The sequence below is a fragment of the Lactuca saligna genome, chromosome 2, assembly GCF_052625555.1.
Source record: "Lactuca saligna cultivar CGN05327 chromosome 2, ASM5262555v1, whole genome shotgun sequence".
Classification (NCBI taxonomy): Eukaryota; Viridiplantae; Streptophyta; class Magnoliopsida; order Asterales; family Asteraceae; genus Lactuca; species Lactuca saligna.
The window spans coordinates 150,270,808-150,285,505 of NC_136418.1; the positions used below are offsets into that span (position 1 = coordinate 150,270,808).

General features: G+C 41.0%; 1 protein-coding gene across 2 annotated transcripts; it reads left to right on the plus strand.

The window, feature by feature from the left end:
• The first annotated feature begins 10,889 nt into the window (after window positions 1-10,889).
• Window positions 10,890-12,441, plus strand: LOC145032059 (cyclin-dependent kinase inhibitor 1-like). 2 transcript variants are annotated; one of them, XM_078980727.1, is made up of 4 exons: window positions 10,890-11,526; window positions 11,640-11,725; window positions 11,815-11,997; window positions 12,110-12,441. In XM_078980727.1, exons 1-4 carry the CDS (start codon window positions 11,221-11,223, stop codon window positions 12,183-12,185), a joined length of 651 nt encoding a protein of 216 aa, XP_078836853.1. In that variant the 5' UTR covers window positions 10,890-11,220; the 3' UTR covers window positions 12,186-12,441. The 2 variants fall into 2 exon arrangements, with proteins under 2 accessions (XP_078836853.1, XP_078836854.1); XM_078980728.1 differs by having other exon boundaries at window positions 10,900-11,526; window positions 11,640-11,689.
• Window positions 12,442-14,698: the final 2,257 nt, after the last annotated feature.

Consider the following 14,698-nt stretch of genomic DNA (forward strand, 5'->3'; position numbering starts at 1 on the left):
CATGAATATAACTCTCGAGACTAGAATAAATCCTCTCATAACACCCTCTCATGGGTAAAAGACTAGTTTACCTCTCTCTTGGCCCAAAGGCCACATCGCTGACCAAACCCTAAAAGTCAACGACCAACCCTTGGTCGAAATCAAAGTCCTCAGTCTAAGTCAACCCCTGACTGACCCTACTCGTCGAGTCAACTCTGTGACTCGTTGAGTTCCCATAATCAGAACTTCATTCAATCTGCGACCTAACTCGCCGAGTCACCCCAAGACTCGCCGAGTCCAACAACTCTGAGTCCACTCGCACTCGACTCACCGAGTCATCCCTCAACTCACCGATTCTCGACCCTACCAGAGAATATTTGGGACTCTTCGACAAGACTCGCCGAGTCCAAATGGACTCGTCGAGTCCAAGGCTATCTTCAACCTACTCGCCGAGTTGTTCTTCCAACTCGTCGAGTTCCAAGCCATCTGCAAGCAACTCGTCGAGTCTACCCATGTAACTCGCCGAGTACCACCATTCTGAATCCATTCAGAAGCACTCCAGGCCATGCAATTGATCCAAAACATAGATCTAGCCTCCTACAACCCATCCATCACGTAAAGTGGCAAACTTTACGTGAATCCAAAGAGATCTAAGCCGTTTGCACATTGGGCTAGGATTTGGGACAAGATGACTCCATCAACCACTCACAAACAGGGACTTTCATGCACTCTAGACCTTCTCCCTTCCAGATCTGAGGTAGCAACCTCAGATCTAACCTCTAAACTCCAATACATCCAAAGATATGATCTCCAACATCCCCAAAATGATGCATCTAAGAAATAGCAGCTCAAAAAAACGAGATATTACCTCAAAGGAATGCCCTAATTGAATTGAGACTCGAATTCAAACAAAGCCCCTTGCTCCAAGCCTTCAATCTCCCAAAATTCCTTCACAAATACATTCTCCAAGCTCCACTCCATCCAAAAATGGTGCTTCTTCGTGATTTAGGGGTTTCTGGGGCTCAAGGGGTGATAAAGAGGCTGGGAGGGAAACATAATGATCTTTATATAAGGCTCAACCCCGAGAATTAGGGTTTTCTCCACTCAGCGCCTACTCGCCGAGTCCATTACCCTGACTCGCCGAGTCGGCCACTTAACACGCGACCAAGTCGCGACTCTACTCGTCGAGTCCGCACATGGACTCGCCGAGTCACTCTTTCCTAATTTACTCTTTTAGCCCTTCAACTCTACTCTTGATATTTCGGGATGTTACAATTCTCCCCCACTTAAATTAGGCTTCGCCCTCGAAGCCTACAGCAACTCAACTCCAGAAATACTCCCACAACGTGCCACCTGGCCTTAATCGGACCGGATCTCACAAGACATACCCATCGAAACTCGAACACACTTTCCCGTTCCTTACGGTGTCCTGACCACTGTCTCGAACCGGGCACCGGATGTACCCTCTGATAACCACACTCAACGATCCGAGAATTACCCATGAAGCATCACTGACCCAAATCTCAACAATCACTTGACCCATAAGGGTTAGAAGCCATGAACCATCGGATCCCCGATCCAAATCCTATCCTATCCAATCCGTGACGACAGAAAGGCCCACTCTTCAATCCCAGAGCAACTCTCATGAGTCCTCTTCTTGCAATCAAGCACCCAAGCCGCACCAACCTTTGCATTCTTGGGTTAGGAGAACCCGTCGCACTGATGACATCTCTAACATCCCCAGGAGACACCACCACTACGCACACGAACCTTGATCAGAATCAAGCTGGGAGTCCCAGACTCCATCCCTACATCCATCCTGAGACTCTTGGCTCTACACCCGCGGAATCCCTTCCGCATCCTCAGCAGACACCCCATCATAATGTCATTCCATACCACTGCCACAGACACAATGTTCGACCATCATACTCCAAATCATCCATTCTCACTACAACTTCCACTTCCGCGAATCGACACTCTCCTCAGCAAATGAGGGTCCGACACTTCCTCCGATACAACAACACAAAGGGTGGCATACCGATGCACTAATGATGGCTGTTGAAATAGGATAACTCAACCAAGGATAAATACATGCCGCAACACCCTCCAAAATCTAATACACATCCCCGAAGCATGTCTTTGAGCGTCTGAATCGTTCATTCCCTATGAGGTGTCCTCACACATCATCATGATAGGCTCTAGCTCATCTCATATCCCTCTTCGAGACTGGTCACCAGGTCAACTTTTGACTCCACAACTGAGCCTCCAAAGGTCACCCAAATCATGATCCAAATATCCCACTAACTTCCTCCCCGTGACCACTATCCCGACCTCTTGACATGCAAGTCACGAAATTCTCTTTTCCTTATGCAAGAAAGTACAATCCAACCGAGGATCGTCTCCACTCTGATCTCTGGTTTTAGCTGCGCATATCCCTTGCGCATCTCACCACATTCCCCGACAGAGACGGGGACCCCAGTCTCGCCCCCGGTCTAACATCCAGGCTCCAAAAACTCAATACTAGGGCTACTCAAGCCCAAAACTCTTCCACATCATACACTGATCGGAGAACATTCCATCATCACACTCTCTTGCCATCTAGTGAGCACTACGGCTCCCCGCGGTATCACAGCACCCTCTGACTAGTGAGTACTACGGCTCCCCGCAGTATCACAACACCCTCTGACTAGTGAGTACTACGGATCCCCGCAGTATCACAACACTCTCTGACTAGTGAGTACTACGGCTCCCCGCAGTATCACAACACCCTCTGACTCCACTAGTTCGTGCTCCAAAGACTATCATAGGCGGCTACCCATACTCATCTCGAATATTCATCACAGACTCTGGAGGCAATCGTCATAACAGATGTCCACCGTTACGAAGATCCACTCTCCCAAGTAATCTCCCTGGATGCCCATACTCGAAGGCTCTCACTAGATCCATAGATACCTGATATACCACAAGTCGTCTCAACTCAAGATTCACGAATAACTTCAAAATAAAGATATCAATACCCGGATACCTCGGAACACCCCCCACCGAACGTCACAAGATCCCGCCACAACCACAGATCTCCTGCCCCAAGCACCATATAGATGCAATAATACATTCCCTCTGAACCCCATAACTAGATCTTCATTTTTCTCAAGTTGCAACTTCGGTGTATTCAATTTCTCAATTGCAATACGAAGAAACGCTAACACTACGAAATACGCTGATAATTCTCCGAAACCCTTTTTCCCGCCGCTCAAAATCCAAACAAGGATACGCATACTGACCCGGGAGTTGGCTGCCCAATCATTCTTTATCTACTTGCTCTAACACTGACCAATACCAGATTCCTGACTAAAAAAACACCTGTCGTGGAGACATTCATCCTTCTCAAACAAGTACTTCCCGCATTAACTCACTCTGACCCCTTTCCTCGATCACCGACATCTCTGGTCTCATGATTTCTTACCGCATATATCTATACTCCACTTATAACTGCTCTTGACAAATCTCTGCTTTCTTACATACGGCACCCGGTTCTCCCCCACTTAGGGTTCGAACCATCACCAAATAGCACGCAACTAACCCATAACTATATTCTCCAGCAAAATCGCACCGGCCCCCGGAAGGTGCTACACAACGCCCGATAATCCCCCCCTTAAGGAAATGAATCGACCTCATATACTATGAACCTCTGGTGAACTCCTCAAGAACTTCTCGTCACGTCTGCCTCTAGTCGTTCCAAATCTCGTACCAATTTAGTACCAAACAGCTCAACTGCTCGATAACATTCCTGGCTCATAGACTGAACCATAAAATCATCGTACCCCTCACCTCAACTCATCAACCAACACTCCAACACCGTGTTCATCCCAAGAACAGGTACTCACTCCCAGATTCAACACCCCATGGATAGAAAACTCTCTGCACCGCTGAACTCGAATGAACTCCCCACTGATACCACTACAATACCTCCTACTATGCTCAAATAGGTGTAGTGTGGTCCTCACACATCTTAGTCCCAACTGACTATCTGCTCATGATAAATCACTGCCTCGCGGCACACCTGCTACCTGATACTCTGGTGGGAAATCATCATCAATGACGACCTGCAGGGTTTACCCCTAAACCCAAAACCAAAACATCATGCTTCTCATATTTCACACGAGCATAATCAGTACCTCCCAGATCATAGGAGGTGACATCTCCTTTATCGACTGATTGCCCAACACAGATCGAAATTCTCCCTTCTCACTGACTCCTTACTAAAATACTCTGAGGGACTCTCGATCTCCCTCTCACGGGACGCCTCAACGAACTTACTCATGACCGAATAACCGGAGAACCACAAACATACTTCACTACGACCCATGGTACTCATTTCATGACATCTCTTCTCAATATGCCCCGGTGTATGGTACCCTAACCATAACATCACTCCCCAATCCGCTCCGATGTATGGTACCCGGACCATAACATCACTCCTCAATTCGTTCCGATGTATGGTACTCAGACCATAACATCACTCCTCCATCCGCTCCGATGTATGGAACCCGGACCATAACATCACTCCTCAATCTGCTCTGATGTATGGTACCCGAACCATAACATCACTTCCTCAATCTGCTCTGATGTATGGTACCCGAACCATAACATCACTCCTCGATCGGCTCTGATGTATGGTACTCGAACCATAACATCACTTCCTCAATCTGCTCTGATATATGGTACCCGAACCATAACATCACTCCTCAATCTGCTCTGATGTATGGTACCCGAACCATAACATCACTCCTCAATCGGCTCTGATGTATGGTACCCGAACCATAACATCACTCCTCAATCGGCTCTGATGTATGGTACCTGAACCATAACATCACTTCCTCAATCTGCTCTGATGTATGGTACCCGAACCATAACATCACTCCTCAATCGGCTCTGATGTATGGTACGCGAACCATAACATCACTTCCTCAATCTACTCTGATGTATGGTACCCGAACCATAACATCACTCCTCAATCCGCTCCTTAGAACCTTCAGAATGCTCCCTGTATCAAGTATGGGTCCTCTGCTTTCAGTAGTACGGGCCCATACTACCTGCCACATCTACCCATACTTTCCACACGGACCATCCCAGAGCTTTTAAATAGCTGCTCGACCTGCTCTTTCACCAATCCCATCGCGCGTGCTCGCTCCCCAGCGAAATTCTCTATTCTACAAGCGCACTCACCTGGATCGGGTTACTCCCTAAGCTCTTTCGTTGTCCTCCCACTTCTTTGCTATCAGCTGCTGAAGAGCTCCTAATGATGCCAGCCATCTACCTCCTGAATATCGTCATATTCACTTGGTAGCTGACTCCCATCATCGAGAGTTCCACAAAGCACAAAGCAAGCAGCATTCGAGCATCGAAGAATACATAGGACTCCCTCTCTGTGATAACTCCACCTTCTCGGCTCATCCTCGAAAGTACCACCAAACTCTGTAACTCTACCCCTCATGGGTTCTAACTGGATACTCTCACTCATCACATACTCAAAAGCATAACACATATAACAACGAGTCCTAGACTAAGGCATCACAAATCAGGCCACTCTAGTCCTAACATATGAAATACCTAGACTGTCTCTAGTATGCAATATTATCTCATAAGGTGCATCATAAATATCTCATAACACAAAAAATAAGGGTATTTTGGGAAATCACCGTTCGGGCTCAGGCTGATTGTACACACTGCTCTTTCTTGCTTCCTCTTTGAACCCTTATTCATTTTTAGAAAATTATTTCCTTAAAACTTTTCTTACTTCCTCAGTTTGAGTCCAGATTTACCCGAAGGCGCATCCGAATCCCTCAAACCAAGGCTCTGATACCAACTTGTCACACCGTAAATTTCAAGACAAAATTTTCATTTAAAATAATCATTTTATTCTTAGAAACACTTGTTTAAAATCTCATTCATAGTCGATTTACAAAACATGACTTCATTTTCACTTGCATAGAAAACCAGGATCCTCCAAAATATGACTCTTTCTCTGGTGTGTACAATCAAGCCGGTGCCGTCCCGTGATACTGAAAGAAACCTGAAAAAAAATCACACAAAACACTGTAAGCACGAAGCTTAGTGAGTTCCCCAAAATACCACACATAACACATATTAGCCACTCAAGGCTATAACTCTATGGGTCCGTGCACCCAAACTCTGTGAACCCTCAGGCTCTAACTCTGGGAACCTTCCGGTTCCAACTCTATAAACATGCACAGCATAAATCACATAGAAATAATGCAGTACAACACATCACGTACATATAGCATACAAATACTCTGAACACATAACTCTGGTTACCTACTCAAGGTAAAGTATAGTGAGAAGACTCACTTGGCAAGCAGAAAGCAAATATCCCCACACTGGAATCTCAAACTCGCCACCGCCTAACACGTAAAGCAAATATTCTCATGAATATAACTCTCGAGACTAGAATAAATCCTCTCATAACACCCTCTCATGGGTAAAAGACTAGTTTACCTCTCTCTTGGCCCAAAGGCCACATCGCTGACCAAACCCTAAAAGTCAACGACCAACCCTTGGTCGAAATCAAAGTCCTCAGTCTAAGTCAACCCCTGACTGACCCTACTCGTCGAGTCAACTCTGTGACTCGTTGAGTTCCCATAATCAGAACTTCATTCAATCTGCGACCTAACTCGCCGAGTCACCCCAAGACTCGCCGAGTCCAACAACTCTGAGTCCACTCGCACTCGACTCACCGAGTCATCCCTCAACTCACCGATTCTCGACCCTACCAGAGAATATTTGGGACTCTTCGACAAGACTCGCCGAGTCCAAATGGACTCGTCGAGTCCAAGGCTATCTTCAACCTACTCGCCGAGTTGTTCTTCCAACTCGTCGAGTTCCAAGCCATCTGCAAGCAACTCGTCGAGTCTACCCATGTAACTCGCCGAGTACCACCATTCTGAATCCATTCAGAAGCACTCCAGGCCATGCAATTGATCCAAAACATAGATCTAGCCTCCTACAACCCATCCATCACGTAAAGTGGCAAACTTTACGTGAATCCAAAGAGATCTAAGCCGTTTGCACATTGGGCTAGGATTTGGGACAAGATGACTCCATCAACCACTCACAAACAGGGACTTTCATGCACTCTAGACCTTCTCCCTTCCAGATCTGAGGTAGCAACCTCAGATCTAACCTCTAAACTCCAATACATCCAAAGATATGATCTCCAACATCCCCAAAATGATGCATCTAAGAAATAGCAGCTCAAAAAAACGAGATATTACCTCAAAGGAATGCCCTAATTGAATTGAGACTCGAATTCAAACAAAGCCCCTTGCTCCAAGCCTTCAATCTCCCAAAATTCCTTCACAAATACATTCTCCAAGCTCCACTCCATCCAATAATGGTGCTTCTTCGTGATTTAGGGGTTTCTGGGGCTCAAGGGGTGATAAAGAGGCTGGGAGGGAAACATAATGATCTTTATATAAGGCTCAACCCCGAGAATTAGGGTTTTCTCCACTCAGCGCCTACTCGCCGAGTCCATTACCCTGACTCGCTGAGTCGGCCACTTAACACGCGACCAAGTCGCGACTCTACTCGCCGAGTCCGCACATGGACTCGCCGAGTCACTCTTTCCCAATTTACTCTTTTAGCCCTTCAACTCTACTCTTGATATTTCGGGATGTTACACAAACACCACTAAGCAATTAGATGAAGGAGAGAAGAGAGGGGAGGCACCAAAAATGGCTGGAAACCCTAAAGGAAGTATATATCACGTTTTAGGGGCCATAAGGGTTCCTTATATATGCTGGCTATTAGGGTTTACAGTTAGGAAACCCTAATCTGACTCCTTAAGCCCTAAGCAGCCAAAGACTCCCTCTTTAGAAGCCTTGGACGATTTCTAATGGGTTTCCCCATAGAATTCATCCACTCCAACTTCTATGGAGTCCATTAGCTCATCTATGTAATAATCTTATAATTACACAACAAGTCCCTTAAGTTTAATTAATCTCTTTTAGCCACAAAATTAATTCTTAATTAATTCTTGACTAATATTAATTAAACAATATGATTTCTCCTTTAATATATTATTCTTATTATATATTAATAAATCATAATTAAACCTCTCTCTCCTTAATTCATCCTACATATTGCTATGGTGAAGGCAACCCAAAAGGACTATGCTCACAATCAGGTCAAGTATATACCAAAATAGTTATGAACTTAGACACTAATCCAACAATTCTTTAGTCCAGATATGAGGTTCTAACCTCAAACTATGCTCAAATAACTCAAGGACACAAGATGATTGGAAGAAAACCCTAAAAACTCCCAAAAATGAGATCTAACGAATATGTGGCCAAGATGAGAGCTTTTTACCTCTGAATAGAAGCTAATGACAGAAGAATACAAGATCCACAACCTTTCCTCAGTTGGATCCACTAAGCTCCTCCGATAATTCCTCCAAAATGCACAAGAATGCTAAAAATGCTCTCTTTCTCTCTCTCTCTCTCTCTCTCTCTCTATATATATATATATATATATATATATATATATATATATATATATATATATATATATATACACGCACAACGAAAGGGGCATGTTAGGGTCTCTCTCTGTGAAGTGTGACCGCACAAGGAGGCTATAAGTTCATTTAAATAGGTCCCAAACCCGGGGATTTAGGGTTTCTCATTCCAGCGCCTACTCGGCTAGTGTACTCTCGGACTCGTCGAGTAGATCATTGAACTCACGTGGTCATACTCACTTCTACACGGCGAGTTATAGCGCCAACTCGTTGAGTAGATCAATGATCTTCGAAAATAAATAATTAAAATAATATACCTAGAATATCCGGATGTTACAGTACTTATTAGGGTAAACCTTATGCCGACGACATGTCATTGATATAGGGTCCAAATAAACGATGACGTTTCGTCTTTTGCTGAAACAAAAAATATGTAAAAACTAAAAAACATGTGCCGGCGATTAGTCGTCAGGATAGCCGTACACAAAACTACGTCGTTCTGTTTTTCTGGCACATGGAATAAAAATAAATGGAATATATATATTTTTTGATACCTATCGCGACGACATGTCGTCAGTATAAATTTCAAAATACCGAGAACATTTTCGTTGTTCCCGCCAGACTTGTAGCGACGACATGTCGTCGACATAGATATCGTGGTCAAAGGAAATTGATCAAAGGGTGCAAAAGATATAGCGACAACAGGTCGTCGGGATAAGGGGACCTGTAGCGCGACGAGCTTCGTCGGCGTAAGTGTTGTCGGCATAGCTTAGTATCCTTGTAGTGTAAGGTTTGATGGGGAAAGTAAAGACCATCTAGCTCCTACTCCTAGATGGCTTAGGTAAGGTTAAGGCTCCCCCCTCTATGTTGATTAGCTGGAGATTTCACGTTAAATTTAGGCTTAGGGAAAGAAAGCACTTAGGGGTGCGTTTGGTTATGGAAAATTTTCTTAAAAAAACGAAAATTTTGAAAACGTGTTTGGTTTGTTCGGTTTTCCAATGTTTTCTAAAGAAAATGAAAATTTTCATTTTTCCAAATTGTAAGTAAATTGGAAAAGTGATTTTTATAGTTTTCTAAAGTTTTCTAAATTTCTATGATGAAAAATAAAAACTTCACTGGTTCTCACTAAACACGTTTTATAAAATTTTTATTGAAACTTAAAAATGAAAACTCAACTTTATTTTCTGAAAACATTTCCTTGGAAAATGAAAAAACATTAAGTGATTTTAAAGGGACATATCACATCATTGTAATTATAGTGCATGTTGGATGTGGGTTATTAGTTGGCAATTTGGACGCCTCACTATTGTTCGACACTTTCTTGACATGTATGGATACACAATGTTAAATGCCCGCTTATACATCAGGACTTGGAGACAAGCTCGACGAATGGTCACGTTGACATAGCGACTCAACGAGAAATGTAGAATAGCTTTCACTCATACACATCCCGAGTTTGATATCCATCGCTATTGACTCTCCATAAGTGTCACCAATAGGACACAAGTAATGGATAGCAACCACACAACAAAACACATTCACATCCCCATTAATGATCTCTTAGCATCACATCTAACTTGATTGTCAATATGTATCATGTACGTACCATCATATTGAATATAGACAGTTTCTTTTAACAATTCTTTAGACATTGATATAGTGGGTCTCCATAGCTGTACAAAATATGCTACATGTAAGTCGTACATACTTAATAACCTAGGTGACCAATATTCTATTATTTTTTCAATAAATATTTACTTTCAGGTAAAAATGGATCATTACATCAAAAGTACTAATACTTGAAAAGACAGTTTCTAACATGTAAACATCAATCTTGTCAATATCAACATTTATTTTGTTTCTGTTTTCAAACAAGAAGTGAAATAAAACCAATCATAGAATTTAACACTTTTAAAGTTTATCCGCAGAACCAGTCATACAAGCCTTACAAATATTAACTTTATCTTCTTTTTTTTTTTTTTACAAAATAATGCCAGATTAGATTTATTATAAAAATATATAATAATTTATTAAGAAAGAGATGACTTGTGTATATATTGATGTTAAAGAATAAAAAATGTTTTAGTATATATACTTTTACAGGGACAAAACAGTAATTTTAGACATGCAATTATTAAAAATCAAATCCAAACAGAACGAGATTCGAAAATGATGCAGGTGTGAGTGTGTGACCATAACTGCATGATGAGTGGCATCTGTTTTCTCAAATTCCGTTCGGCTGTTTACCGGCTATCACCGGTAAATGCGTATACGTGGCGCCATTTAAGCTGGAGAATTGTTTTCTGTAGAGATTAAAGAATGAAAGCTTCGTTAGATATGTGGAATACTTTGAAATATGAATTTTTATATGTTGGACTTTTGTAGTCAGTAGTATAATTGTGGATATATATACGGCCTACATACTCCCTTTTGAGTCCTAACACTAACACCAAGGTGAGAGAGTGTGTGTAAAAGTGAGGACCACACGAGTGATCAGAAGCTATCAAAAGGGAATCTCTGGCATTAGCGTCGTCACCATCGTCATCGTTTTCATTCTCTCGAGAAGAAGAAAACAGAAATACAACTGGAGATTTCGTTCTAGATTGAAGAACTGACGTACGAGCGGAATCGTATGAAGAATGAGGAATGGAAGAAGTTAGTAAGGAATTAGCGATCGAGGTATAGCATTCTGAGTTGGTGTGGTTATGGTAATGGAGGTTACACAGGCAGGAGTCAGAACTAGAGCTCGAGCTATGGTGGCGGAGGAGACGGAGGATAATTCGGAAGCAGTGAAGAGGAGAAAGGTCGGTAATGAGAAATTGAGGTCGCCGTCGTTAACATCTGAGAACACTAAAACTCGGTGTGATATTAATTACGTTAAATCAGCACATGAGGAGGAGTATCCAAGCGATTCTTTCAATGCCTCCGCGAACCTTAAATCCGGTGGTGTTCCGGCGTCTTGTTGCTCTAGTACTGGATCAATGGAGAAAGTGAAAGTTGCGGATCTGGAGGTAATTAATGTTTGAACACTCTTTTCTATTCATTATTTGATTCATCTTACTTCTATCATCAATGTTATTTAATTTTACACAGTTTTAATGGTTTTTCGGTTTCTAATTTGCAGAAGAGTTATGGAACTGAAACATCCGCATATAAATTAAACGGAAGCGAAAGGTTTTCAATTAATGCCATTTCAATTAGCTCATTTATGTACACATCTTTTAAGTTTTAACTCTTTTCTTCTCTTCTCTATCCAAGCGATCTCCTTCTTCTTTTAACTTGATGGCCGGTTCTTTCAGCACACCTAAGAAGGAGCTCAAGGCGGAATCAGGCGAACTGGAATCATGTACAGCAAAGCCGTCACTGGAAATGGTTAATCCTTGCCGTACAGTCTTGTCGCCGGAGAAGATGCCACCTGAAGTGGAACTTGAAGCCTTCTTTGCGGCTGCAGAAGAAGATCTCAACAAACAGTTTAAAGAGAAGTGAGTAATTCATTTAGCTTCTTTCATTGCTTGTGTAGGAATCTTCTAAGAAAAACTAACGTATAGTAGCTGATGAATAACATTAATTCATGGTGCTATATATCATTCGCAGGTATAATTACGACGTTGTAAATGATATTCCTTTAAAAGGTCGATACGATTGGGTGGAACTAACGCCAGGAAAATGACGATTAAAGATGATCGATGAAGAATTAATAAATTAATGAGCATTTTTGTTTTGATGAGTTATTTGAAGCTTTTCTGGCTACCTACAGCAGCTAACCCTAAACGAGGAAGAGCGACGCTGTGAAAAAGTATGCCGTAGTGTTGTGTGCTTTTTAAATCGTTGTTATATAGTAATTCATATATAGTAATGATATTCGAATCCACCACTGGTAATTAACTTTGATTTTAATTATTTCTCAAAATTGCTTTGTGATTGAATTTAACATGATCCATAGATATATGATTATAGTTATGTTAAGAAAATGAAAATGTTTATGGAATGAAGATGGTGGTTTGGTAATTTGGTTGATGCCGGAGATCGGTGGGAGTTGGAAGGCGTTGGTGAAGAATGTACAAGCAGCAGAAGAAGAAAACTGACGCCTTGCCGTGTAAGCTACGAACACGTGTTTGAATGCCGGAAAGCATATACTGACTCCCATGTGGATCTTATCGAGAGAGAGAGAGAGAGAGAGAGAGAGAGAGAGAGAGAGAGAGAGTGTGTGTGTGTGTGTTTCTGCAGCCATGTCCAATGTCCAGACCTTCTTTCTTCATCACTAAAGTACAACATGTCATCACAGGTGACTGGTTAAAAACCCTATAATTTAATTCTGTCGAATGAATTTAATCCAAAGTATAATATTGGAATATAATATTTGAAAAAAAGCCTTAACTACCCATAGATTAGGACACATTAGCAATGGATTCTATCCGACCGATGATTTTGAACTATTCGTGTTAATATCATAAAATCAACGACGAATTACACGAATATCTTAACAATTTTGGTTTATTGAAATCTAAATGTTGTTCTTTTCGGAACCGCTACTCCATACACTTTCTTGAGTATTTTAGCATTTAAATATTAGTGTACAAATTTAATTTACTTAAATTAATGCTTAGTCGGGCTTCCACTAAACAAATGCAAACCATAACACTTTAAGAAACCGAATATAGTGGACGATACATAAACTACTAATAATAAATAACTTGCAAGCACTACTAAGGAATTCAACATCACATCCCGGTGGCAATTAGCGTTCCTTACGGGTATTATTTGTCGTGAGTGGCATCCACTACAAGAAAAAACGATTCTTAGTGGCGACTTGTCGCCATTAAAAGTTAGCTTAGTCATCGGAAAAAGAAGTAGCAGTGGCAAGTTGTCGTTATTGATCAAAATGTCGCTGTTGATAACATCATCGTCGTATCTATTGTCGCCGTTAATACTCTTTTCGTCGGTAATAGTATCGTTGTTAATGTTCGTTATCATTTTTTTAAATAGGTTAAACGCAGAAATCATGAAAACATTAAATGCAGAAAAATATTACATATTGACGTTCAATTAAGTACCAAAGTGGTATATTTTATACAAATCCAAAATAAACAACAAAAATGTTATAAACTTATGTTATAACAAGTCTAACAAAACACAAACCAATCCAACGAATCATCATCTCCACCCCCCTCGTTTCCTCCTAAATCATCACTTAGTGGTTTCCCCAAATGAAAAAACGCATAAAGTTCCTAATTATACGTCGGGTCGTTGAACATTACACAATGATTTTCCAACTACATAATAATTAACAACATATATAAACTTATAAATTAACTTTCGACATAAATAATAACTTCCAAAGTACATAGTTATCTCATTCACTTAAATACAAGATATACCAAAGGTACATTGTTATTTCTTGCACGTGGTACATAAAGACAATTACAAAATCAACATGCATTCATTGATATCAAATAACAGTGCTATTTTTATACTAGGGACAAAAATCAATTACCAAAGTTTTTAGCAAATAATCATCACAAACCAAAATTACCAAATAAACATGCGTTTGTTGATCATTATATATATATATATATATATATATATATATATATATATATATATATATATATATATATATATATACTGTGGTGGTGGTTGTGATGGTAGTGCAATCAGTAGAATAACAGAAGGTTTGTCATCTAATTCCTCTAATATGGCCAGGTCGAGAACCTAATAATTTCTCAAAACAAACTCTTTCTTCAATATGTGTTAGATCTCTTTCTCCATTTAACCCTTGAGTTTTTTCTAAGAGCTTGTGCACTAATTGATTATGTGTTTTCTAAAAATGATTTAAGAATTAAGTATGAACAAACACTTACTTATATGAAAAAGTCATAACTAATACTTACGTATTGTTACTCGACTACCTCACTGACTGTGACATCCCAAAATTTAGGTCTAAATCTGTAGAAAGTTAATTTACCGCTAACCACATTGTACAAGGACCTACGTCATAGCACCTCGATGATTTTAAGTACAAATGAGGTCATGTTACTCACAAGTGACTTCGTGATACCTCAAAACGCTCGAAAAGTTAACCATCATCATCAAATAGAGTTCAAAAATCAGTGAGACCTGATGCCCTAAAAATCAAAATTTTGCATTTGACCAACATGAGGGTCATTGATGATAAAATTGTAT